This window comes from Orcinus orca, chromosome 6, assembly GCF_937001465.1.
Source record: "Orcinus orca chromosome 6, mOrcOrc1.1, whole genome shotgun sequence".
NCBI classification, from domain to species: domain Eukaryota; kingdom Metazoa; phylum Chordata; class Mammalia; order Artiodactyla; family Delphinidae; genus Orcinus; species Orcinus orca.
This window is the reverse complement of record NC_064564.1, coordinates 64,706,874-64,730,650: the sequence shown is the minus strand read 5'-3', so window position 1 is coordinate 64,730,650 and position 23,777 is coordinate 64,706,874. Positions and strand designations below refer to the sequence as shown.

At 35.7% G+C, this 23,777-nt stretch overlaps 1 protein-coding gene across 5 annotated transcripts in view; it reads right to left on the bottom strand.

Annotated features, from left to right (window-relative positions):
- KIAA2026 (KIAA2026 ortholog) overlaps positions 1–23,777 on the bottom strand; it is a 103,975-nt gene that overhangs the window by 59,677 nt on the left and 20,521 nt on the right. For 3 of the 5 annotated variants that reach the window (XM_004279115.3, XM_033404412.2, XM_049711283.1), the window contains exon 2: positions 14,392–14,592. The exons of 1 other annotated variant lie outside the window; for it this stretch is intronic. In XM_004279115.3, coding sequence (XP_004279163.1) covers positions 14,392–14,592 — 201 coding nt within the window. Of the gene's footprint in view, positions 1–3,175; positions 3,197–14,391; positions 14,593–23,777 lie in introns of those variants that run through there. One more of the 5 variants, XM_049711284.1, reaches the window with a different exon arrangement.

Sequence of the window (23,777 nt, the reverse complement as noted above, 5' to 3'; positions counted from 1 at the left end):
TGGATAGAATACTCAGAAAGGTCTTGCATTGGTAGTAGAGAATAATTAGCTCTAGACTGAGCACTGTTCTGGACCCAAGTAACAAATCATAAAAGACCCAAAATGACCAAACTGTTTCCAAGTAATTAACTGCATTCCAGAAAAAAAGCTCTAGGAGATTCACAGAAATATAAAAATATCCGGCACCCACCAAGATAAAACTCACAATGTTTGGCATCCAAACCAAAATACTAGGCATACAACAAAGCAGAAACACATGGTCCATAATGAGAAGATAAAAATCAATCACTCAAAACTGACCCAGAAATGAAACAAATGTTAGGATTAGCAAATAAGGCCATTAGAGTAGTTATTGAAACTGTAATATATATGGTCAAAAAGTTAAGTAGAGACATGGGAGATATAAAATAGACCCAAATTGAACTTTTAGAGATGAAAACTACAATGTCTGAGATGAAAATATACTGAATGGGACTAATGGCAAATTAGACATAGCAGAAGAAAAGATTGGTGAACTTGGAGACAGTAATAGAAACTATCCAAATTTCAAGATACAGAGAAAATACTTCTGTAGTATATACTTCAGGAAAACAATGATCACAGAAAGAAGTTCTAAGATGAAAGAATTGAAGAACAAATCAACTGTGAATCATGTGGGTAAATAAACATTATACTACAAAAAACAGTAACAATAATGTTTAGTTCGGCGAGTAAAAAATGAGATAGAGCTAAATTATTCATCAATCATATATAAGACAGATGAGGCAGAAAAGATCAAAATTAACAAGAGAAATAGAGCATATAACTTCCAAGTGAGTGGAAACAGTTGTAAGTGAAATAAATCTCATCTTCCAAAGATGGATGTCAACAGATAATGCCAAACTGAAAAATCAGGAACTAGCAATCAGCATGTATTTAGAAATGTGTAAATAATTACTAGAAAAAATGGCTAAAAAGTTAAAGGTAGATGTTTCTGAGTCATGAAATAGAAGATGAGTTGAAGTAAGGCTGTTGTCTTTAATTAGAAGCCTTAATAGTACTATGTAACTTTTAAACTATACAGCCAATGAAATAAAAAAAAATTCTTCAATCAACTTTTCAAAAAGAATATTAGCCAGGAGATATTAAAGAGCCAATATCAAAAAGATTTATGGATATTATATTTCTTACCTGTTAGATTTATGGATATTGTTTACCATGAAATTGAGTTTCTCTGCACTTTATATATACTGAGAAGGGTAATCATTTCTTCAATATTCTGTTGTTAACTAAAGAAAAGGTTTTCAAGTTATTTCTCATGAAATGTAACTCAGAGCTTGTTTAAAAGTTTGGTATAGAAAACTATCTGTTAGAATACCAACCAACAAAAAGTGCATTCATTTAGTATGCTTGGCACAGAAACTGATTTTGGTCAACCCTGTCACAATCAATCATGCTCTGTTTCTGTAGAGGTGAAAGAGTAACAACTAGTGCTCAGGGAAGAAAATGAAAGGAGAAGTTGGAGCAGACCAAGACACTTTTATGGACTTGGTTTTGACTAAAACAGTGCTAGCAACCTTTGGCCAATAAAGGCTAGAGATACGGCAATTTCAGACACTATTTATTCAATTTATAGACGGGGACACTAAGGACATAGAAGGGCGATAAGGTAACTTTCTTAGGCTTACACAGTGATTAGCGTAAGAGCCAGCAATACAAACAGTTTGTCATTGGTGGGCCAAAGTTAGCACCAACTGGCTTACTCTTGGAAGATTAGGCAGTAATTCACAAATTGTGTTGGCTCAGGTGCCTGGAAAGGCCATGACTTAGTTGGGGTATGATGCTGCCAAATGTGGACATTGCCTGAGTTACTCAAGGGCTGCTACTCACTCTTCTGTTCCCTATAAACTAAACCCTTCAAGGGAGAATGATGGATTCTAGCCTTAGACCATGAGTACTGAAGAGGCAGGAGAAAGAGAAACAAAGATTGGTCTGGTGTAGGCCAGCGTAACACAGAATAATCCTTTAGACGTAGAGCTGTGAGTCTCTGTCCCAATCCTCAGCAGTATGGTATATACAGAATGGGAGCTTGCCAAAGAGCTCTAGAGTTAACGTCTATAATCTGCCAATTTAAAAAAACTTAGTCAAACACTTAAAATATAATTAAAACATTAAAAAAAACACTGTATTACAAAATGCTGAAGAAAACCACACTCTGCTCACAAGGACAAATAAAAAAGAGCTTTCAAAATTATTCTCAATTTAAAAATTTGTTCTGAAGTGCTGTACTAAAATCAGATAGAGTGCTACATGTTTCTAAAATGATAGCTTGAAAAATTAAGCCTTCAGTATTGGGGCAATGCTATATGAATGCCTGAGGATAGTTATAAAAACCACATTCACTAATGAAAAAAAAAACGGTTATAGGAAAGTAAGAAAGTAGATCCTAATAGTTCTCATTGCAAGGAGAAATTTTTTTTTAATAAATTTATTTTATTTATTTATTTTTGGCTGCATTGGGTCTCCGTTGCTGCGCACGGGCTTTCTCTAGTTGCAGCGAGCAGGGGCTACTCTTCGTTGTGGTGTGTTTGCTTCTCATTGCAGTGGCTTCTCTGGTTGTGGATCAGGGGCCCTAGGCATGCGGGCTCAGTAGTTGTGGCGCACAGGCTTAGTTGCTTCTCGGCATGTGGGATCTTCCTGGACCGGGGATCGAACCCGTGTCCCCTGCATTGGCAAGTGGATTCTTAACCACTGAGCCACCAGGGAAGTCCCTCTTTTCTTTTTATTACATCTATATGAGATGGTCAGTATAATTAAATCTACTGTGGTAATCATTTCACAATATATGTAAGTCAAACCATCATACTGTACATCTTAAACTTATACAGTGATGTATATCAATCATTTCTCAATAAAACTGGAAGTAAAAGTAAACATCACCAAATGAACAACAAAAAAGTGTTCCCCAATTTTTTTTTTTCCTGGACAAGTTCTCATTTTTGAGGTTGCTCCTTACTGGCTTCAAGAATGTTTACCTGTTACTGTGTAAAATACGAACAGAAGCTGTGCCTAAGGTTATTTTGGTCAGGTATAACTTGGTAAGAACATCACTAACAAGTGAACAGCTTTACAAAAGAAAATTATGTTTTAAAGTATCCTAACTTTACTAGTTTTATAAAGTTTATCGAATGCTTACCATGTGTGAGAATACAAAGAGGTGAAAGCATGGACCACACTCTTAAATAAGAGTTTACAATCTAGTAAGAAACATATACAGAAGTTGTAATCCAAAATAATCCATTAACTGAAAAAACAATACAACACAGTATGTAAAGTGGTAGCATGAAAAAGGAAAGCATGACATTTATTTACATTTTCTAAAATGAGCAATATACAATATTATATTTTAGGAAAACCAACCATTCATATTAAGTGTTCAGTCAAGCTTCTTACTTAGCTACCAACAACAGAATCTCTTCTAGCTAAAGTAGAGAAGGAATTAAGCTCTGTTAAGGGTAACAGAGCCAAACTTAATAGATATGAAGATATGAATCCCAACCACACTTTGAGAGCTTCTCCAGAAAAAACTAGACTTCCACTACTACTTAGATTTCTGATACTAGGAAGCTAGAACAACTAGAAGCTCCTACCACCACCTTTGCCAAAAGATTAACTTCCCTGCCCAAGACTGCCACCTCATGTTGGTCCCAAGCAATTTCAAGTGAGAAGAGCGTGACTGGTCACAGGCCTCTACCTTAGCTATGAGTGGGTATGAGAATATAAATTGTCTGGCATCTGCTTTGGGAAGTCAGGACTTACAACATGGGAAATTACCAAAATGTTGGGCAGCTCTTCAAAAATGCTGGGTGGTCACAAATGACAAATGTCTACTTCATTAAGTCATTGTTATTTTGTGTTATAGAGAATTTGAAAATAAATCACTTAATCATAAGTCATAGCTTTTTTTTTTTTTTCCTTCTTTTTTCGGTATGCGGGCCTCTCACTGTTGTGGCCTCTCCCATTGCGGAGCACAGGCTCCGGACGCGCAGGCTCAGCGGCCATGGCACACGGGCCTAGCCACTCCACGGCATGTGGGATCTTCCCGGACCGGGGCACGAATCCGTGTCCCCTGCATCGGCAGGTGGACTCTCAACCACTGCGCCACCAGGGAAGGCCCACAGCTTTTAATTCACAAAAATGTAGAAAACATTTTTACTTTAACTCCAATGATTTCCAAATCAATAAAATACCAGTAAGTTTAGACAAACATGTGAAATGAGTACAAAAGCATGCACACTATTTCTAGTAATCCAAATAGTTTTGCAAAAAAAGAATGGTGAAGAGGTTCAATATTTTTAATATGGCTAGAGTAGACATTAATGATTGAAACTGCTACCTAATGATGTCATATTCCAGATTAACTGAAATTTACTTAAGGAGAGCTAACTTCCAATTTTAACAATTTTATTTTTAAAATATTATCTAAAATGTATTATATATGTTCCTGCTTAATAAATAAAGTATATAAAATATAATTTAATCTTTCCTTAATGGCTCAATGTCACCATTAGAAACAAAATGCAGTGGTCATGAGTAGCTTAAAGACTATTCCAGCAACTACACTTTTTTTTTTTTTTTTTTTTGGCTGCACCACGCAGATTGCATGATCTTAGTTCCCTGATCAGGGATCGAACCCGGAACCCCTGCAGTGGAAGTGTGGAGTCCTAACCACCGGACCGCCAGGGAGTTCCCTCCAGCAACTACACATTAAACAGCCCTTTCACTCAATTTTCCCAGAACTTTGACTTGTACTGTTGCTGTCTTCTAAATCAACAGTGCCTCTGTACACTAATCGGCCCCAAGATAGGCTGCTGCCCTAACAGCATTTACCTGAAGACAGCCAGACTACCAAGCCTTACTCAATGTTTATTCCTTTCTGTTCAACACATATCATCTGCCATCTCCTTTGCACTGGTTTCCAATGCATCCAGGTAAATAAAGATAGTAGTATAGGAATGCCAGGATTTTGGATTTTTGCAATCTGATTTAAGAAACCATGGTTTGTACGGCATATACTGTACAAAAAAGGGAGACTACCTACTGTATAAAAATTAAAATATAGAGTAGGGATTCCCTTCCTTTAATTGGAATAGATCACAAATCAGAGACCTAACTGTTGGACTTAAAAGATTTTTTAAAATAGTTTACTCTTAGGTTTATGTCTGTCCAGATGGTCACCTAAAAATTATCAGATGCCCATCAGTTAACTGAAGTATTACCATATTATACTATGGACTAGAATTATTCAGCTTGCTGCCAACTTGAATTTCTGATATAAAAAGTTGTTTAAAGCTAATTAGCAGGAGGAAAACTTTACTTTCTCACTTCTTATGCCAAAAGTTTTAATCAAAAAACAAAACAAAAAAAGAGAGAAGCTTACGCCCAGGTCTTAAGCACAACTACTGTAATCATATGATCCTTGCAATCTTCCCTGTCTTCCAATCTGACCTTTCTTTATGATGTTTTCAAAGCCCCTTCCAGACCAAATTTTACAGTAGCTATATTCTCAGCTAGTCTCTGACTAGCTCTCGAGAGGATATTAGATCGATAGAATTGATAGATTGATAAAATTATCATGATAGATTATGATAAATTAATTGTACATAGAGAGGGAGGCTTTGTTTAGCACTCCCATGTATCATACCACATGTTGATGACTAAATGTCACATTTTCCTTCTAAGGACTTAAAACAAATCTTGTGAGAGGCTCAAAAGACATTTAAAAGACTCAGCCTATCTCACTAGTTATGGGGCACTTTATAAATTTTAATACTTGTCATATTTTCAATTATAAAAGAAAAGCATGCTTATTTTAGAAAATTTAGAAAACGAAGGTTAAAAGAAAAAGTCTCACTATTCCTGATACATTTTACATGTGTTTTTATGTAAACTCTAAATTCGGATGCACATAAAGTTAACGCTCTCTTGGTACTGAAGACAGAAAAAGAAGGCAGGTGTGGCAAGGATAGCAAGAAATGTGGGGAAAAAAGGCATATGATGAGATTAGAGAGATAGGGTGAGGCCAAAAGGTAAAAGCAGGGTCTTATAAACTATATTAAGCCATTAAAGTTCGTGTGTGTACTTGACTTGCTTTGTTTTGGGGAGGTGTAAGTAATGGGAAAAGGTAAGTGGCATGATCAAATTTGCATTTGGAAAAGTTCATTCTAGCTTTAATGTGAAAAACAGAATGGAAGGAGGACAACTGTTTCACCAATTAAGAAAAGATTATAGTAGCCTAAGTGAGAGATTAAGGAACTGGATGAAGGCAGAGAAGATAGAGGGTAGCAAATTCAAGAGAGATTAGGAAATAAAACTGTCAACATTTGGGGATGAATTTGATTTGTGTATAAGGGAAAGGAAGATGTCCTGGATGAATCCTAGGTTTCTAATTTAAATAATCTAATAGATACTGATGCCATTCATAAAGATAGGGAGCACTACAGTGAGATCAAATTTTAGGTGTAAGCATTATGCTTTCATAATTAATTTTTGATGTAATCAATTTGAAGAAGATATCTATAGCAAATATCTTTTGTTTGCCTGCAGATCTATTCTCTACCCTTCACTGTGTAGTTTAACTGTATCAGCAGGCAACGTCATAAACTAGCTTTCCTTAGGTTTAGTTGAGGGAGCCCTGGCAAGGACCAGATAAAGACAGGAAAGTAGGGAAAAGTAGGGTAAAGTACTTTATTCCCTTGGCTTCCTCTCTGTGAGGTTTTTGGTATTTACCTAACATGCATGTGCTGTAAAAATAGTTAATAGGGAAATAACCTGAGCTGATGGCTGTCTTGTTTAATGTCTTGCTAAATTTTCATGAACAATACAAGCATAATTGTTAAGAACACATGTATTAAGTTCATATAAGTGGAATAAAAGTTTTATAAATGGACTTAAATAAAAGGGGGGGAGTTGTGTCCTTCAACACAAGGTATCATCTCAATAGCCTCTTGTTTGTAATCCTCTCATGGGTACCAGTAACTACACCCTCTTGCTCACCCTGGTTAACAGCCTCATGTCTTAATGTTCAGCTATAATCCAATCTCTTTTGAAATAAACCCTCCTTGAATTTTCTCATTTTGATTGTGCCACCTGTTTCCTGATAGATGAGAGACAATGATACTGTCAGTGATAGATACTACATCCAGAGACATGTTAAATATGCAATTAGGTCTCAAACTTAGAGAAGTTTGGGCAAGAGACATATATGAGTCTTCTGTATATAGGTGGTATGGGAATGGATGAGATGACTTATGAAGAAAGTATAACATGAGAAAAGGATAGACTCTTGGATAAAAACTTGAACTGTGGCAACAGCTGGACAGTTAAGAACCAGAAAGAACTAAAATATTGGACAATGATGGCACTTAAGACTGAGGGAGGGCTTCCCTGATGGCACAGTGGTTAAGAATCTGCCTGCCAACGCAGGGGACATGGGCTCAAGCCCTAGTCTGGGAAGATCCCACGTGCCACAGAGCAACTGAGCCTGTGCTCTAAAGCCCACGAGCCACAACTACTGAGCCCACATGCTACAACTACTGAAGCCCGCGCACCTAGAGCCTGTGCTCTGCAACAAGAGAAGCCACCGCAATGAGAAGCCCGCATGGCAATGAAGAGCAGCCCCCACTTGCTGCAACTAGAGAAAGCCCGTGCACAGCAACAAAGACCCAACACACCTAAAAAATAATTAATTTTTAAAAACAAAACCAATAATGATGGTAACTACTTTATCAGTAATGATGGTAACTACTTTATCAATATAACCTCCTCACAACAACTTTAAGAAGAATATATTAGTGTAGCAACACTCCAAAAAACGTTGAAGAATCTGCCATGACCATAAGATTAAAAGCAGAATGAATATACAATTGAATCAAAAAGAATGAAGTACCCAGGAGGTGAAAGACCAAAGAAAGCTGGAAGGACCCTGCTCCCTGACTTCAAATGATGCTACAAATCCACAGTAATCAAAACAGTAGCGTACTGGCATAAAAACAGACACACAGATCGATGGAAAGGAACAGAGAGCCCACAAATAAACCCATGCATATACAGTCAATTAATTTATGACAAAGGAGCCAAGAATATACAATGGGGAAAGGACAATCTCTTCAATAAATGGTGTTGGGAAAACTGGACAGCTACATGCAAAAGAATGAAATTTGATGGCTCTCCTACAATATATACAACAATTAATTAACTTAAATGGATCAAAGACTTGAACATAAGACCTTATACCATAAAGCTCCTAGAAGAAAAAGATAAGCAGTAAACTCCTTGACATAGGTCTTGGTAAAGATTTTTGGAATCTGACAACAAAAGCAAAAGCAACAAAAGCTAAAATAACTTCGTGTGACTGCATCATACTTAAAAGCTCTGTACAGCAAAGGAAGCCATCAACAAAATGAAAAGGCAACCTACTGAATGGGAGAAAATATTTGCAAATCATGTATCTGGTAAGAGGCTAAAATCCAAAATATATAAAAAAACTGATACAATCCAATAGCAAAACACCAACAATTTGATTAAAAAATGGACAGATCTGAATATACATTTTTCCAAAGACACACAGATGGCCTACAGGTATATGAAAAGATGCTCAACATCACTAATCATCAGGGAAATGCAAATTAGAACCACAATGAGATACCACCTCACACCTTCAGAATGACCATTATCAGAAAGACAAAAAATAAGAAGTACTGGTGAGGATGTGGAGAAAAGGGAACCCTTGAGCACTGTTGGGAATGTAAACTGGTGCAGCCACTATGGAAAACCGTATGACAGCTCCTCAAAAAATTAAAAATAGAACTACAATATAATCCAGCAATTCCACTTCCGGGCATTTATCTGAAGAAAATAAAAATACTAACTTGAAAATATGTACCCCCATGTTTACTGCAACCTTATATACAACAGCCAAGATATAAAAACAATCTAATGGATGAATGGATAAAGAAAATGAGGTATATATATACAATGGAGTATTAGTCAGCCACAAAATAGAAGGAAATATTGCCATTTGTGACAATGTGGATGGACCTTGAGGCCATTACACTACGTGAAAAAAGTCAGACACAGAATGATAAAACTGTATGATCTCTCTTATATGTGGAATCTTAAAAAAAAAGAACAGATGGGTGGTTGCCAGAGGAGGAGGGTGGGAAGTGGGAAAAATGGGTTGAGTGAGTCAAAACATAAAGAAGAAAAATAAAATTAAAAACAAAGTAGAATGAACACATACACACACATCTATCTGTATCTCCATCCTTAAAGAAGACACATACATCAATGTTTACTGCAGCATTCCATAATAACAAAACACTAGAAATAATCCAAAATGTGCATCTTATCAGGTAAATGGATAAACTGTAACACAGTCAGATAATGTAATATTATATACTAGCACGTGAAATAAACTAGAATGAAATAATTCAACACAGTTAAATCTCAGACACATAATGTTGAGTGAAAACAGAAAGTTGACATTTATATAAAGGATTCTTCAACATGCAAAAATCAATCAATGTGATACACCATATTAACAAACTGAGGAAGAAAAACATATGATCATCTCAATAGATGCAGAAAAAGCTTTTGACAAAATTCAACACCCATTTATGATAAAAACCCTCCAGAAAGTAGGCACAGAAGGAACTTACCTCAACATAATAAAGGTCATATATGACAAACCCACAGCCAACATCATCCTCAATGGTGAAAAACTGAAACCATTTCTACTAGGATCAGGAACAAGACAAGGCTGCCCACTCTCACCACTATTATTCAACATTGTTTTGGAAGCTTTAGCTACAGCAATCAGAGAAAAGAAATAAAAGGAATCCAAATTGGAAAAGAAGAAGTAAAGCTGTCACTGTCTGCAGATGACATGATACTATACATAGAGAATCCTAAAGATGCTACCAGAAAACTACTAGAGCTAATCAATGAATTTGGTAAAGTACTAGAATACAAAATTAATGCACAGAAATCTCTGGCATTCCTATACACTAATGATGAAAAATCCAAAAGTGAAATTAAGGGCACACTCTCATTTACCACTGCAACAAAAAGAATAAAATACCTAGGAAAAAACCTACCTAAGGAGGCAAAAGACCTGGATGCAGAAAACTATAAGACACTGATGAAAGAAAGTAAAGATGATACAAATAAATGGAGAGATATACCATGTTCTTGGATTGGAAGAATCAACATTGTGAAAATGACTATATTACCCAAAGCAATCTACAGATTCAATGCAATCCCTATCAAACTACCAATGGCATTTTTCACAGAACTAGAACAAAAAATTGCACAATTTGTATGGAAACACAAAAGACACCGAATAGCCAAAGCAATCTTGAGAAAGAAAAACGGCGCTTGAGGAATCAGGATCCCTGACTTCAGACTATTCGACAAAGCTACAGTAATCAAGACAGTATGGTACTGGCACAAAAACAGAAATATAGATCAAAGGAACAGGATAGAAAGCCCAGAGATAAACCCACGCACATACAGTCACCTTATTTTTGATAAAGGAGGCAAGAATATACAATGGAGAAAAGCCTCTTCAATAAGTGGTGCTGGGAAAACTGGGCAACTACATGTAAAAGAATAAAATTAGAACACTTGCTAACACCCTACACAAAAATAAACTCAAAATGGATTAAAGACCTAAATGTAAGGCCAGACACTATCAAAGTCTTAGAGGAAAACATAGGCAGAACACTCTATGACATCAATCACAGCAAGATCCTTTCTGACCCACCTCCTAGAGAAATGGAAATAAAAACAAAAATAAATAAATGGGACCTAATGAAACTTAAAAGCTTTTGCACAGCAAAGGAAACCATAAACAAGACCAAAAGAGAACCCTCAGAATGGGAGAAAATATTTGCAAATGAAGCAACTGACAAAGGATTAATCTCCAAAACTTACAAGCAGCTCATGCAGCTCAGTATCAAAAAAACAAAGAACCCAATCCAAAAATGGGCAGAAGACCTAAATAGACATTTCTCCAAAGAAGATATACAGATTGCCAACAAACACATGAAAGAATGCTCAACATCATTAATCATTAGAGAAATGCAAATCAAAACTACAATGAGGTATCACCTCACACCAGTCAGAATGGCCATGATCAAAAATTCTACAAACAATAAATGCTGGAGAGGGTGTGGAGAAAAGGGAACCCTCTTGCACTGTTGGTGGGAATGGAAACTGATACAGCCACTATGGAAAACAGTATGGAGGTTCCTTAAAAAACTAAAAATAGAACTACCATATGACTCAGCAATTCCACTACTGGGCATATACCCTGAGAAAACCATATTCAAAAAGAGTCATGTACCACAATGTTCATTGCAGCAGTATTTACAATAGCCAGGACATGGAAGCAACCTAAGTGTCCATCGACAAATGAACGGATAAATAAAATGTGGCACATATATACAATGGAATATTACTCAGCCATAAAAAAGAAACGAAATTGAGTTATTTGTAGTGAGGTGGATGGACTTAGAGTCTGTCATACAGAGTGAAGTAAGTCAGAACGAGAAAAACAAATACCATATGCTAACACATATATATGGAATCTAAAAAACAAAAATGGTCCTGAAGAACCTAGGGGCAGGACGGGAATAAAGACGCAGACCTACTAGAGAATGGACTTGAGGACATGGGGAGGGGGAAGGGTAAGCTGAGACAAAGTGAAAGAGTGGCATGGACATATATACACTACCAAATGTAAAACAGCTAGCTAGTGGGAAGCAGCCGCATAGCACAGGGAGATCAGCTCAGTGCTTGTGACCACTTAGAGAGGTGGGATAGGGAGGGTGGGAGGGAGGGAGATGCAAGAGATATGGGGATATATGTATATGTATAGCTGATTCACTTTGTTATAAAGCAGAAACTAACACACCATTGTTACCAATTATACTCCAATAAAGATGTTAAAAAAAAAGAATGTTAAAAAACAGACCTGTATACACCTGAAACTACCACAACATTGTAAATCAATTTAAAAAAATCAAATGTATTTCTGTATGTTAGCAACAAAATATAACTGAATTTTAAAATGATTTACAATTGCATCAAAAGCATGAAATTTTCTCTTCCTCAAAAAACACTGAAAATGAAAAGGCAGGCCACAGACTGGGAGAAAATATCCACAACGCATATACATAGCTAGCAAAGGACTTGTATCCAGAATATATAAGAGAATTCTTTAAATTTAATAATAAAATACATGGGAATGATAAAGTCTGGAAAGTGGTTTCTCCTGAGGACAGAAGAAAAATACAGAAAATCTTGATTAAAACTATGCTTATTTTGTTTAAAAATTGCTGGGTAGTGGGCATCTAGGCCTTTATTACAATTGTATTTATTCGTTGCTCCGTGCTTAAAATATTTCTAATTAAAAAAGAAAAGGTTAACACTGTACTCAAAGAGAAAGTTTAATTCATAGTAAATTATCATAGTCACTAGACATTTAATGAAGGATTTTTTCCCATGTCTTATTCACCTATGTTTATTTGATGTTAAGCACAGGACACAGATAAATATATGTAAAATTGGAGAAAAGAAAAAGATTCAGTCATATCTCTAGTTTCTTACTAGCCATTTCTACTTAATTGCTTAAATGCTTCCCTCATCACTTCAAACAACTTATTAAAAACTGCAGTTCACTGATCTTTCTCCACACCATGGACTCAAAGCTTTTTTATTTTCTTTGCTGATTCCATCATATTTAAGTCACAGGGACAGCATGCTGCTTAGGAGCACAAGCTTTATAACCAAACTGCCTGGGTTCCAATCTTAAATTTACCACTCAAAAATTGCCTGGCTTTGGGCAAGTTACTTAATGTCTCTGTGCCTCCGGACAAATGCTGAATACATACATACAAGGTGCTCAGAGCTAAACCTGGCAAATAGTCCTGCTCAATAAATGTTAACCATTCTTTTTAATTTTCTTCTTATTGCTATTATTACAACTACCTCCTGACTCCTCTTTGTCTCTTCCTTTGTTCCCCCTATGTCAAGGAAGGTACTAAGTACTGTTGATTGTTCCCAGAACAATCTGACCTTCTCCCTATTTCTGGTTACCAGTAGTGGAGGTCTAGACTACTACAGCCTTCTTCCTACAAGCTTTGCTTTTCTTCAATTCCTCTCTATTCCAATGTATTACATACTACTGTCAGATTAATCCTTATCCCCTTCCATAAAACCCTCTTTCCTATAGCATAAGTAGTTCTATGAGGCTCTATAGAAAAAACAAAAGTATTTCACAGTGAGTTCCCAATTAACCACTACTATTAAAAAGTATGGTGGTAGAAAGTCTCAAGGTTGAATTTTAATCCTACAAATATCAAAGCAAGCTAAATTTATTATTATAAGAGGAGCAACAATATATTATAAATTGCCTTTGAGTAGCATTAGTAGATCCCTATTAGGTCAGCAATCACTCCTAACATAGTTTGAGATATGATTTAGTATAAAAATCACCAGTCTGGGGCTTCCCTGGTGGCGCAGTGGTTGAGAGTCCGCCTGCCGATGCAGGGGACACGGGTTCGTGCCCCGGTCTGGGAAGATCCCACATGCCACGGAGCGGCTAGGCCCGTGAGCCATGGCCACTGAGCCTGCGCGTCCGGAGCCTGTGCTCCGCAACGGGAGAGGCCACAACAGTGAGAGGCCCGCATACAGCAAAAAAAAAAAAAAAAAAAAAAAAAAATCACCAGTCTTTTTTCAGTAATCACTTACCTCTCTGGGCCCTAGTCTCTTGCTATTAAAAAAAAATTACAGATGTGTCATCCATCTCTATGCTCCCAGACCCTAGAAGGTAACACTAATTGAGCACAACATTCTTTCCTGATGAATCCAGAGTAAGCATAGTTATCCAGGAAATTAATACCAATGGAGGACCGGCAGAAGTGAACCTATATGTCATTTTGAACTACACAGTCTCTGGAGTTTCTCCTAATTTTAAACTTTAAAGGTCTGTGATTCTATTCTAAAGCTCTATGAATCTACATAAAATTCCTCTCATTTAAAATTTATAATTCATTTAAGACTACTTCCAGAAATCTAGAAAGCACCCTGAAATCTTTCATACAAATTATTTTTGTATAGCTTCAAAGTAATTTGGTTTAAATTTTAAAACTCTATTTTGAAACAAATATCATTGTGATATTTCAGTACTAACTCATACGTAGGTGAGAATGCATTTTGGAACACTATTAAAATGGGCCCAGAAATTTGATATGGGCACACAAAAGTTATACAACTACTCTTTAAAATGTAGTTCCTGAAAATTTGAACAACATGAAACTCAACTTTTTTTTTTTTTTTAGCATTTACCTTTTTTCTTCTTTTGCTCTCAGCTGTTCTTCCTGTCTCAAAACTTGAACCATTACAGATTCAAAAACTCCACTTGTCAAGCCTGCCAAACTTCGTGGTGTTGACCGGCGCCTTGTTGAAGTACATGCAGTTCCCTTCTCATCCTCCAATCCATAATAGCCTCTAGATGTAACTGCTATCGTTGTCTTTTCTCTCAAGTGCCTTGGAGAAGAATAAGTCAATTCACAGGTCAAATCTTCTGGGTAAGCAATAAACCCCCTTAACCAGCATCTTAAGATGAATCCTTTTTGCTAACTACATAAAAATTTAGTTAAACCTTGCTTAGCTATGTTTCAGATTTTTATCCTCCCTACATAATTTCTAATTTTCCTTACTCATGTCATAAAGTCAGTCTGAGTGATAGTCTCTTCCCTACATTAAAAAAATATAAAATTGAAGCACTAAAATTAAGAATTAAAGATCTCTTCAATGAAAAAATTTTATTGTTTGCAAAATTAAATGTAGCTTATCTTTACATCTCTTCATATATTTCATACTACTATATCATTACTATGGAAAAATATACAATCACACAAAAACATTTTGGGAGAGAAAATTTACGATATACAAACACTTTGCAGTAATTATAAACAAATGAAGCACTACAATATATAATTTTAAGTTGTAAGCATTACAATATATAATTGTAAATTTAGAAACCTTCTGACTAAACTATAAAAAGAACCTAGGAATCTAGATTTCCTCTTCAACCTCACCATAAATGTCTCCCTACCCTATGATATTTATTATTACACTAAGATACTAGTCTAATGCTTAAAGATAAGGATGAAAAATTTTCTTAGCAGTTTGCTTAATTATCCATAAATTGTCTTAACGAATTTGGATTAAAACTATTTACACTGAAGAAAGAAACATTAATCTTATAAAATTTTAAGTCTAGAATAAAAACTGAATCCTGAATTTATGAGTTAATTGTAAATCTATATGAGTTAATCGTAAAAAGCACCAGGGAAAATATCTGCTGTTCTACCTCTGCAAAACATCCCAGAGCCTCTGAAGGCTTTGTACATGTTGTTTCTACAATGGTAAAATCAAGTCAATCTTAAAGTAAGCATTCAATATGCTGGATAAGAATCTATGTAAATTAAAATTTGAACCTGTAGTCATATTTTCCTGCTTTCCTATAGGCACAGGTTTTCTGTAATATAAAATAAGCTAAAGGTTCACCGAAACATAAACCTTTATGACATGAAATATAATCAAACTCCTGTCCATCTTGGACTATATTTACAGTGGTTTATTACTCTAAGTTAGAGTAACTTTATAACATTCTTACTCTCAGGCCATCTAGGTCCCGTGAATAGTATGACTGCAAGGTTCTACTGAACTGTGGCACTATTATGTGTTTTCTTTATTATGAGATAACATTTTAACTAATTCAGCTTTAGGCAGGGCATAAACTTTTAAACTGGTTTTCTAGTAATGCTAAAGAACTTGAGCTAATCTATCCATACTGTTTCAGGCTGTGATCTTTTAAGCACAACAGCATACATCTATATAGTGGCTAACTGGCTGGGAGTAAGGAACGTGGGCCCAAGGAAAATAAACTGGCAATAACCGATACTGAATGGGTATACCTGGGTTCATTTTAGCATAGTGTTCACACTGGCGAACTAACTAGTTCTGTAATTTTAATTATTTCCTCATCGATACTAATGGAAAAGAACATTAATGGACAATATTACACTGAAATGTGATGACATGTCAGAGGTTACACGGTATGTAGAGCACTGGGGATAAGGAGAGTTGAGGGAAATATTAAGTCATATGGCTTATAAACTGTCATGTAAACAAGTCAGAAACTAAATTTTACCCTTTAACTTCAGTCTTATAAGTAGAGATGGTGAAGTTATAAACTACTTTTTTAAACAGTATTTTCTCATAACAAAGAGGAATTAATATCCTTTATTACTCATCAGAAATAAGAATTTATAAGCTTTGATATTTATCATTCATAATCCAAATACAAAGAAAACGATGATGCTTCTCTTGTATCAATACATAAAGATGAAAGGGTCTAAGGAAAAAAAATTCTCATGCAACATTAGCGGGTATGTAAAATTGGCACAGCCTTCTTGGAAGTCAATTTGGTAATAATCATTAAGATTTAATGTGCACATATCCTTTGACCCATCATGCTTCTAGGAATTTACCCTATAGACATATATCCACAACTGTGAGTAATAACACACACACACACACACACACACACAAAGTATTGTTTGTCATTCAAAAAGAACAACCTGGAAACAAATGTCCTTCAATAGGAGACAGGTTAAATAAAGTCATGTACATCACAACATGCAATATCATCATCCATTAAAAGCAACAGGTAAATCTGTATGTACTCACTATAAAAGATGTCCACATTACACTGCTGAATGTAAAGAAGTTGTTTTGGGGTAAAATATATTTTTTACCCCAAAAGGAATTATATACAAGTATATGTAAACATACATATGGCATCCAGTAGTGTGTGCTTGTGTACATGTTCAAACTCTCACCTAGCTTACTTCAATCTCTTTGTGACACGTCTCCTGACTTCTACTCTGATCTCCCTCCAGTCTATCCTTCAAGCTGCAACCCAGGTAATCCTTTTAAAAAGCCAATCAGATTATGTCATTGCCCTGCTCTGTCTCTTCCAAAGCCTTCCAGTTATACTTAAAATACCATGCAAAGTTCTGATGGCTTACAAGAGTTAGTATGATATGGCCCTCATCTACCTCTTCAGACCCTATTTTCTATTACTCTGACCTTAGCTTTTTGTGTTCTGGCCACAAAAGTCTCCTTGTTATTCTCAGTCACACCAACATCTGCTTTGCACTTGATCTCTCTCCTGTAAGGCACTTTCCCCCCAGATATTTGTATGGCTAGGCACTATCACTTCATTCAAATCTGTATTCAAGTATCACCATATTTGAGAGGACTTCCCTGATCACCATAACCTGTAAAGGATTCCCTGTCATTCTCTATTGTTTTACTCTTGTTTCTTTTTCTTCATGTTACTTATCATACATTAATTATCTATTTATTTGGTAATTATCCATATCCTCACCAGAATGAAAGCTCCAGGAGGATAAGCACTTTGTTTTGTTCCTTCAGAGCCTCAAACTGTGGTATATAGATATAGTATTTGGAAGGATACAAGCCAAACCATTTATTTTTCATTTTAAATTTACACACATAAAGTTGAAAAATTCTACTCATCTATTTTGTCCACAGTAAAAGAACACTGATTAAACATTTGTTACTAACTAGTACTTGAGTTTTCATACATCAGAGAATAAAAGGCAATAAAATAAGATGAAAATAAGTCTCACCTCCAGATAAGAATTGTCAGATAATCAGCAATCAAATAATACACTAAAATAACTCCCCCTTCCCAAAATTCAAGTTTTCCTTCCTATTAGGAAAATTATTCCATGAAATCAGTCTGACAGTAGTTTGAAAATAACAGATTGCTAACTGTAAGCAAAAGCTAAGCAATAATTATGGTTGATTCATTGAGTTTTATAGTTACCCTTTTTCTTTTTTTTTTCCCTCACAAAGAAAGCATGAAAAGGTCTTTTCTGTGGTGTTGATGCATTCCAAGTTTCAGAATTCAGAGGTGCAATTTTGTTTAAAATTATTAAAATAAGTATTAAGGTGGAAGTAAACTGATATTAAGTTTTACTTAAGGTTAATATTTGGACTGATCCTCTACTATAAAAAGATGATTGGAAAGGTTTCCGCTATTACATGATTTTACATTACCAAAACAATGTAGAAGTGTCACCTATAAAAAGTTTATCTGTCCACTTAAAAGTTGGAAACAGAATCATCTAATGTGCTTTAAAATGTTCCAAATGAAGAGTTTCAGTCACTTTTTAAACCCATTTACTTAAAAAAAATATTAAAATGCAATATAGCCCTCAGGGTCCTGACAAGAAAGAGATAATATTCAAAAGGAGGTGATGTTTAATGAAGACACCATTTACAAATGTGCAGGTAAGGTTAAGGGAAACTAGGAAGGGATGGTGAAGCACTCGTGGACTAGTTAGAGAGCATTATTATCACTCTAGGCTCAAAAGGGAAAGGGGAGGGAATAGTTACTAGAACCAAGAAGTTGTCATTGTAGAAGAGGGCCACACGATGATGATGCAGTTACTGAAGCCCAGCAAAGAAGAAGCAGTTAGAATAAATATCCCTACCTCTCTGTCAGTGCCTCCAACTGACTGAACCCAATCAGAAGCCAGAAAACAAGGCAGACCAGTTGATAACAGTCCTTAGAGATCAGCTTCCTGGGGCACAGAGCATAGTGCACAAGGGTGAAGAATAGATTTGAAGGTGCAAATGAAGATTATCCAGCACAACAGGAACTTAGTACTAGTTTTCAAGAGCAACTAACTGAAATTAGGAAAGGCAGAACTTTTTTTGGTGGATTTCAACAAAAACTTTTGCATGTTTGATAGATAAGCATCATTACGTAGTCAGCCCAGCCTGTCATGCACTTTTTCCATCTGGATTTGTGTATGTTTATGAGCTCTGAACTACAACAGTCTTTAAAACCAAGTACCAAAATAAACTCAACTTAAAACAAGCCTTTTAGATAACACTACAGCCAATTATTAAACCAAGATTTTCAAAACTAATGAAGTATCAAAATGCCCTCACCAAAAATAACATTAGTATTATTTTTTAAAATTTAAAATATGCTTAATCTCTCATTTCCAGGATCTAGTTTAATGTACTGTGATGTAATGTTTTATAATATATAAAGCATAATAGTACAGAAGAACCTATATATGATTTATAAATAAATATGCATACAATAGGGGTACATATTCAAAACCTTTTCTGCTTGAGAAGCCAGATCATAAAAGTTTGGAGACCACTCCTCTCATCTCCAGCTTATATATGATACCTCTAACAGTTCTGGAACAAAGAAGTCTTCATCCACACGAAAGGAAAAAAAAAAAAAAGCATTTATCACAGATTTTTAAACTTATTTCCTACTTGATCTCCTTTACTTTCTATTCTCCCAATTGTTACTCTTATTCCCCTTGCATTTTAAACTCATCTTCATCCAGACCTCCAGTCCCTTGTTTGGTTCCTTTATTTGCTCTCACATAATTCAGCCTCTTTCAGCTATTCATATAGATAACTAAGTTGGGAACCATCATATACGACTAACCTCTTCTATCTCATCTCCCTTGACCAGTTTATCTTTCTGTCTCAGGCACCCTATCTCTCTCTTGCATCTCAGCTAAAAGGTCCTTCACACCTATACCTCCACTACTAAGCACTGTAGGAGAAAAAAATCACCACCTTGTAGTTTATGGTCTAACTGTAACCTAAACTGGGCTCGCCTAAGATTATTTCTTTGAAGGAAGTCAACTCCCTCTTCGGTTCTCCATAACAGCAACTTCAAGTGCCATCATTATTCAAAAACTTCACCTCACTATCCATCATCATATAGCAGTTGACTTTGCTTATTACTTATTTCACAGAGAAAATGGTAGTTTTAAAGAAAGAGCTCGATTAACTTCCTGATTCTCAAAAAACAAAATTATCTGAAGCTAAACAAAATGTATCTGCACTTTAAATTGCAGTGAAAAAAGTGTCTCTTATCAAAAACTAATCCTGCAGTAGGTTTTCAGAATTTTTACTTCATTAACTATCTCCTGGATCTTCAGCCTCTACCTGCTAGTTGCCTTTAGCATATAAACATGTCCAAGTTTTTATTAAAAACAAACCATTCCCCTTGAGAAGAGCCACATCTAAATCTTGGTCCATTTCACCTTTCATTCACATCTCAAACTGTCATTTGCCTGTACCTACTCTATTGAAATCCCTCTTCCCAAATGACCTCCTAGTTATGAAATTCAAGTGATATTTTTCATTTCTTATTCACTCAACCTCTGTATACCATCCGATTACTCTTTTATCAAGACCTTAAACTGGACTTTGCAGAAAGAGCAGTTTTAGATAGGTAGGAAAGAGTGGAAAAGAAATACTAATTAAGAAGAAAAATATTCATTCATATTATTCAAATTCATTCATTCAAAATATTTACTGAGCAACAGGGATTCAGCAGTGAACATGCTGACAGTTTGCATATATTCGGGTTGAAACAACGGTGACACCACTGAAAAAAATGTTAAAGTTGAAAAGAAAAATATGAAAATTGGGAAGGAGACCTGGGTTAGAAATACACTTAGTTTTTAACATTTTGATATAACACTTGCACAACCAGCTGGGAAAGTTCTATGGACAGAAATATGAAGCTAAAACAAAAGGAAAGGCTCAAGATATCGATTTGAGAGTCTTAGAAAGTCATAAAAAAGAGTCTCTCCACAGAGGAATAAATATAGGGAGATATGACCTAAAGGCATAACTTTAGGGATCATCCATAATTATAAAGAAAAACATAGCAAAAGAAGAGGAACACTCAAAAGACAATAGTTTAAGTTAAGAAACAGCACTATAAGGGAATTCCCTGATGGTCCAGTGGTTAGGACTCAGCGCTTTCACTGCAGGGGCCCAGGTTCGATCCCTGGTCAGGGAACTAAGATCCCACAAGCCACGTGGCGTGGCCAAAAAAAAAAAAAAAAAAAGAAGAAACATCACAATAACAACCAAAGGAGAAAAGTTTTAAGTACCAAGTGATCTAAACTATTTAGTTCTCCAGATAGATGGAAAAAGTACTAAGTAAAAACCAAGGATTAAGCAAGAAGGCATTCATTAATATGGAAAACTAATAAGGGAATAATTACAATAAGGGAATAATTACAAAGAATTATAAGTTAAAAAATCTTTCAGTTAAAAAATCTTTCAAAGTCTTTGTTCATACCTGAAGCGGCACCAAATAAGTGACATAATTCCCCTAAATAACAACCAAAGACCACCATAACTAATTTTTTGAAAACCAAACATTCTGCTTAGAATAAATTTCCATTTCTTGATTTTGCCTTTCTAATTTAAGGAAGGGACAAAGGTAAATGTAAAGTTTTTATTTACATAGGAAGGATACTTGAGAAGTGCCTTACCAACCTCAACAACTCTGATAAGCATTTTTAGTAAGTTAGTGCTGTTCTGTTGAACATTTTACTACCACTACAGCTAATCCTTACCATATAGAAGCAGTCATGAGTTTTCAGTACAGGCAGAACAGAGGGCTCCCTAGGTCCTTATCTTTCATATAGTCTGGTTATGTTCATGTTCCCTAGAAGATACTAAAGCTGTGACAAGTCTGCAAAGTGGGCAGGTAGATAGCTTGGCTTCCTTTTCTTGGCTAACTCCTCTAAATATCTGCCAAGTACTGACGAGGATTTAAAGTAGGACACTGTAAATTCAAGATACTTTCAGATGTGACACAGACACAAAGAGGAAAGATGGGAAAGCTGGGGCGAGTCTTGCCTCTACCTACTTGAAATAAGAGGTCATAAAAAAGAGATGTAGGCACCTAACAAGAGCTGAAGACTTAACTGAAATTAGGAGGATGTGACAAGTGGACATTATGGTGTTCACAGAAAATAAGCAATGCTACCAACCTCTTTCTTTATTGTGCATTTCAAGAATGGGAAGAATGTCATTCTTATTCCACACAAACTAGTAATTCCTGCTGTTCTCTCACGTTTTTAATTTAAAAATGAATATTTTATTTTCCCCTCCTTTATTGAGATATAATTGACATAAACCATTGTGTAAGTTTAATGTGTACAATGTGTTGATTTGATACACATATATTTTGCAACATTATTACCACCACAGGGTTAGCTAACACCTCCACTGGGTCACATAACTAAAAACAAATATTTTAAGAAGTCATTTCTGAATTATATCTTTCCTCTGATTAAATTATCACCTTGCCCTCTGGGTTTTGCAAGGTCCAGCATGGGTTACAGGACTCTCTATCTGGCCCCATTGCTGTCATTCCATCACTCACTCACTCCACAAACATTTACTGAGCACCTCTGGGTGCCAGGCTCTGCTTTGGGTACTGGGGATTCAGAAGACAGTGGTCTTTGTCTTCCAGGTACTTGATGCTCTCTTGCATTTTCCAGCCATGCTGGAATGATGGAGATGATTTCCTTATCCAGATGTGCTGCTTGGTATTGCACCTCTGCATCGGTCTCTCTATTCTTTCTTCCCCTTATCATCTGGTGAGCTCCCTTCCTTTCTTCAAAATCCAAGTCAGATCTCTCCCTCCGTGGAGACATCTCTATCTTTGACAATAATCATTCAACTCCATCTCATTGTGGTTCCTTCTTTATGTCTTTAGCAGTAGAAGATCTTTTCTGGTAGGCTCCAGTCTTTTTCACTGATGGTTGTTCTGCGAATAGTTACGATTTTGGTGTGCTCATGAGAGGAGGTGAGCTTAGGGTCTTTCTACTCTGCCATCTTGGCTGATCTCTCCATCTCCCAAATATTTCTTATGGCCAAGTGACCAAAACATGGGTGGTGCAAATGTTGAGTCCACAATACTATTTTATACTATTAAAAAGTATTAAAAGTACCTTATGTAAAAATAAAAACATGAAAATTTCATTTCTGGAAAATTCAGAAAAAATCATTTGACAGAGAACTCATCCTACCAGATATTAAAGTGGATTTTAAAGTCACAGTAATAAATTTAATACCAGAAGTTGAATAGTTAGACATACTAACAGTAGTGGAGACAGTTCAAAAGTAGACCCAAATACACCAGGACTTTAATATATTACAAAAATGGTATACCAAAGCAATGGAAAAAAGTGATGCTGTGACAAGCAGCTAGATGTGAGAGAAAAATAAAGTTGGATTTCAACCTCACTCCTTGACCAATACAAATTCCAGACAGATCCATTTATTTGTTAATTCATTCATTTATTCCTTTATTCAATATTAAATACACATAGATACTGAGACAGGTATTGGCATCAACACTTACAGGCAAGATTCCTCCTTGCTGAGCTTACACGCTAGTAAGAAGACACACAAAAAAAGAGTAAAGAAATACATACACATAAGTCTTAACTATAATATACTATAAGTTCTGTGAAGGACAGTCAAGAATAATTTCTCTGAGGAAAATGAGAGGAGGAGCCAGCCATGACCAAAACAAACAAACAAAAATAAGCAAACAGAAACCCAAAGAAAACCCTGGGAATAAGAGTGTTCTAGATAAAACAAAAAGGAAGTATAAAGGTCCTGAGGTGAGAAATGGCTTGGTAGGTATATAAAGAACAGTAAGCCAAACTCCTTACTATAGCCTAAGTGCCAATGAAGTGCTTGATGCAGGGTTCTGACTTCTCAATGTACATTTTTTTTAAAGTTCACCATGGCTGCCAGGTAGAAAATGGACT